Genomic DNA, 5,208 nt, shown 5'->3' with positions numbered 1-5,208 from the left:
GTTCCCTACCCCTAAGGATTCTGTATGCTGCTTATTTAAGCAGCACTCCTTTTTCAGAATCTGTCCTCACATTAGAGAAATTTTTCAAGGGAGGTAAGAGATGTAAAAAAACCCACCCCTTTTGTGATGCATACCTTTGTAATGACAACTTTTTGTTGCGACCGCCAAAACCGCACCAACCTCTCACAGAGGTATAGAATCATTGGACCCACTACCCATTTCCATGTCTGTCAAAGAAAGAAAAACAATATACAAGCAAGGAAAAAGGTAAAGAGTATGCAGGAATAAAATTCTGTTAAACATCCTTATGGTTGTGTGTGTGAGAGGGAGTGTGTGTATACACACACGCACAAAAAAATTAGGTCCAACAAACTTCTGTCCTTCACAAAACAATATAGAGCACATTACACCACATCCTGTGTTCAGAACACAACTTTTTCTTTTGTGGGTATTTTTAAAAATCTGTTTAGGAAATTACTTTATTCATGGGTTACTTTCTAAAGTCTGTTCCTGGTAAAGAGGAACTTTGCCGTTGGTTTAGTTATTTTCCAGACACAGACCTATAATATATTTCTTTTTCTGTTACTACACATTCAATACACACTTATTAGTTAGTGGAAAGAGCACAACATAAGTCTTGATCTGGTGGGACTATCACAGAACCATCCTGAGCAGAGCTACACCATTCTAAACCCATGGACTTCAATGGACATAGAAGAATGTAACTTTTCTTCGGGTTGCATTGCAAGTTTCTGGTATAAGTTCAGCCCTTTGTTCTTTGATGCAAAAATTAAGATATTCAACAATTGTATTTAATTGATGTATTTCTAAAAATATCATACCATAGGAGGATTTCCAGAAAACTGTGGTATCGGGCACTCAGGTGTTTTCCCCCACTGAGTGAACTGCTTGGCACAAACGATTGGGTTATGCTCTTTCGAACTAGTCTTTATCTGACCACGTACAATTTGTCTAGGAGTAAATAGGAAGTGTCAATAAGGTGTAAATAAAATTAATCATTTATAATAACCACAAAGTAATAGCAATTAGATCTCATAAAACTACTGTCTTCATCTATTGCACACAGGGAATGCTTGTTTTAGCTTCTGTAATGTATATCTTCAAGAAAGCCAATACCTAATTTCCACACTGACCATTTTTGCCATTCCAGAACAGTCTCTGTAAGAAGCTTTAGTCGTTTGCAGAGATAGTGTTGGATTCAGCCAGTTCTTTTGGTCAGTCTTGGACAATTGCTGCCCCCATTACAGCCCCCATCCCTCTTGGCTTTTGTCCATGCAGGTCCCATTCCTGTGATCTCTAACATAGCCATTTTAGTCATCATTCCTTGCACAAGTGGAAAAGCATTACGTGCATCTACATTTCTGTTCATACGTCAGTGGATCAATTGCCTTCGGAGTAGGGCGGGATATAAATCCAAAGATAAAAATAAATAAATAAATAAATTATATCCATCTGCTTATGAAAGGCTGGCCTGCAGGCTCAACCAGTTTCCAGGCTATCTTCTAGGCAATTTGAAAGATAATTTATTTTCTCATTTCCCCCTATGATTCTGACAGGCTGTTTCCCTCCCCGTCCACATTTCTTTCAGTGCCTAAACATACCCCTTTTCATTCTTCTCTCTGGTAGCAAGTAAAGCAGAGGAAAGGGAATTTGTGAAAACTAACCACAGAGTTTGAAAATACTTATTTAAATGAGTAAAGATTGGAATGAAATCATAATGCTTGTATTAGGATCAGCTAAAAGAATCACAAAGTGTTGATCTAACATGCAAATTTCATACAACTCTTCCTTGGACTCTACAGACCCCATTCACATAATACAGTGAACATATGTACATGCATACATCTATTTGTAAGAAAGAGCAGACATGTGTTCACTTTACTAATGAAACTGGAGACCAGTTCCTGGATCAGTGTTGGGTTTATATCACCCATTCTTCTGTAGATGCTTTGAATGTAACATGAGAATTACTCAACACATGTATACAGAAAAATTAAGAGTACACTGTACACAGTTGGTACATGCAGTCATTGTAACTTGTGAAGAAGGTTATTGTTAACAAAAAGAAATGGGTGGGTAGATGTGTTAATCTTAGGGAACATGATAGAAGCCTCATCCAAAATATGTTACAGTCTTAAGATGGTGATCCAAAGTGTTTTTTGCAAGCAGGCTTGCTCACTATAAACTATTCTCGGAAGCCATGGCCTTCAGCTTGCAAGACCTGAGCAAGGTTGTTAATGGCAGGATGTTTTGGAGGTCATTAACTCATAGGGTTACCATAAGCCCAAAGCAACTTGACAGCACATACACAACACATGAACTATTCTAGGTGGCAGCAGAGTACAGTGAGACAAAAGTGCTTCTTTGACCACTGCTTCCTTGACCAAGCATGCTTTAGTGCAACCTACCATCTTTTGCTCTGGACACAAAGTAACATGATTAGTCTGCACATCCTAAATTATCATTTGAAGAGTATAATTTACTGTAGACAAAGATTTACTGTGCCATCTAAGAGCAATGTCTGCTAAAAACCATAGCCTTGGTTTTATTTAGTACTGAGCCTATGAAAGAGTTCAGTAAATCTCAAAAGCTAGCTCATTGTTTTGTGACTTTTAGTTGGTCCTAATAAAGAGATTATTGCATAGTTCCCATTAAGGACCCTGGAGCTGTATTCACTGTATGAATACTTACCCAGCACCATGTATGACAAGACCAGCAAAAAATATAACAAAAAGATGGTGGGTGAACCAAAATACTTCAAAGTATGACCTTCGAATGGTTTTAGTAGATGATGTGATTATTAATATTAGACACAGGGTAATGATAACGCCACTGAGACCTGCTAAGGTTGTGAATGCTACATAGAGGCCACCTTCAGGGTTCTGTGAAAGAAAAAGCATACAGTGATTTTAAAGATACCACAACTAAATTGGGTAGTTTCTCATTCCTTGAAAATCTACAGTAATAATGTTCCATTAAAAATGCATTATGGTGGGACAGCCATGATTGCATAAGGAAAGAAGCTGACCAAAGGTATATTCCTAGAAGTCAGCATTTCTGGGATCATTGTGGAGCCAGTAGAGGCCTAATCTTTTGGCTATGTGGCATCCAAAATTAATTTCCATGGATGTTACCAGAATCCATCCCCATATTCATGAGGAAAAGTGTAATGTGATATTAAGGTCCATCAGTATCATGTTATTGTCTTAAGCTGGTGACTCAAGACTGATGCCATTAACACATGGGCATCATGTTCACAAACAATGACTCAGAGTTCCAAGTAAGCCAAACTCAGTGGTTTGGTGTTTAAAACCGAAATGCCAGCCTCATATGACCCCACTCAACTGTTTTCAGTGGCTGTAATGCCACTAATGCATTGTTCAATAGGACCAATTGATAGTGCTAGAGACATTCTTGTGCAAGTACATCCTGTCATGCAGGTCAAAAAAATGTCAACATATAGTCATATTATGCAAGCTTAAATTGTTTTGAGGAGCGTCCACATAACACACATTCCTAGCACAACTTGTGGACCTCCTGAGGCTTCCATCTATGAGCCAGATCAAAGGAAAATCTCCCTTGATTTGGTTCAAAGGAAGGAAGCGAAGAGCAGCTGTGGGCAGATCATCTGTGTGGATGCTCCTCCTGTAGACTATCTGAGGACCAGAAGTAGCTAAACTCTTAGCTCTGCATCACCTCCCCTCCACTTTTAGCCCTTCAGTGAGCTTTCCCCCCATATTCACAACTGTGCCATGGTACAGCTTTGCACTTCAGTTTATCTGGAAAGTGGGAAAGAGGCCCAGCACAATTGCCATGTCAGTGCTTCTGTGCCAACATGACAAAAAAGGGGGGGGAATGGTGTCTGCAGTGAGTTGCATGAGATGAGGGCATGTGAATGCCATCTCCATCACTCCCATGCCACTAGGGGTTGCTTCTGCAGCACAGGTATGTTTCCAGAGTCAGAGAATGCTTTAATACATAACTTCCCTGATCCACATCCTAGCTTATAATACAGAAGCATCGAGGTGTGAATGGGCTCTTGCTGACTTGGAAATAACTCGGTTATCTAGAATTCATTCATTAAATGTGGATGTCTCACTGTGGAATACTGCTGTTACATTCATCCATGCTGTGAAACTATTATCCACACAGCAGTGAGGAAGATGCTGAAGTTGCATCAAGCTTTAGAAAGCCCTTTTTGTGTTTTACTTCTCTCCCCATCTCACTTTTTCACCTTCTGAAATATGAATAACTAGCAGTAAAGCCCGTTGTGAAAGCAATACAACGGGATCTAGAAAGAGGCTCTGGGGCAGTGCTCTGGCTTTGGGCAAACAGTGTCAATTTGCTGTGGTGACCTCAGCAGGGTATAATGACAGAGTCCACTGTTTTCTCCAGAGGAACTGATCTCTGCTACCTGAAGAGCAGTTGTAATTGTGAGTAATCTGTAGCCCTCACCTGGAGATTGGCAACAATTGTTACCCAGGACAAAATGGCTGGTTTGGAGGGTGTAGTCTATGGCATTCTACCTGTCTGAGGTCCCATCCCTCTGCAAACCCCACCCTCTCCAGGCTCCACCCCTCAAATCCCCAGGAATTTGTCAGCATGTAGTTGGCAACCCCATCTCCTTCCGAGCTAGTCACCAACCTACCATTATCTGCCCCTTTGACTTCAGCTGACTTCTGCCCTCCCTTCTGCAGAGCAGTTGTAATACTGAGTGCTCTCCAGCCCTCACCTGGAGATTGGCAACAATGGTTCCCTATGTGAGACTGACTGGTTTGGAGGGTGGAGTCTATGGCAGTGTACCTGTCTGAGGTCCCACCCCTCCTCAAACCTCACCCTCTTCAGGCTCCATCCCTCAAGTCTCCAGGAATTTCCCATCTGGAGTTGGCAACCCTATCAGGACTGGCCCCAATGTGTTTTCTCCCAAAGGCCAAAGTAGGTGACAGGACCAAGCTTAGTTGCCTACCAACAGGCACTGAGGGGAATGTAGGGTTGCCAGCTCTAAGGAGGGAAATACCTGGAGGTTTGGGGGGTGGATTCTGTAGAGGGCCGGGCGACGGAGGCATCGGCCTTCTGTCGCCCGCCTTGCCCCCCCAATCTCGGCCCGGGCACCCGCGGCTCCCACCAGCGGCCGCCCGACTCCAGACTCCCCCGCGGCCACTCCAGCCAGGCGACGGAGGCATCGGC

The 5,208-nt window shown here is 42.2% G+C and overlaps 1 protein-coding gene across 1 annotated transcript in view; it reads right to left on the bottom strand.

Moving 5' to 3' along the window:
- Positions 1 to 5,208, bottom strand: part of LOC107113619 (cytochrome b-245 heavy chain) — a 37,953-nt gene that overhangs the window by 12,442 nt on the left and 20,303 nt on the right. The window contains exons 7-8 of the mRNA XM_015414964.1: positions 843 to 972; positions 135 to 227 (exon numbers count right to left, since the gene is read on the bottom strand). Coding sequence (XP_015270450.1) covers positions 135 to 227; positions 843 to 972 — 223 coding nt within the window. The remainder of the gene's footprint in view (positions 1 to 134; positions 228 to 842; positions 973 to 5,208) is intronic.

The sequence above is a fragment of the Gekko japonicus genome, unplaced genomic scaffold (genome assembly GCF_001447785.1).
Source record: "Gekko japonicus isolate JY-2015 unplaced genomic scaffold, Gekko_japonicus_V1.1 scaffold4118, whole genome shotgun sequence".
Lineage (NCBI taxonomy): Eukaryota > Metazoa > Chordata > Lepidosauria > Squamata > Gekkonidae > Gekko > Gekko japonicus.
The sequence above is the reverse complement of the archived record's forward strand: the minus strand, read 5'-3'. Positions and strand labels throughout refer to the sequence as shown.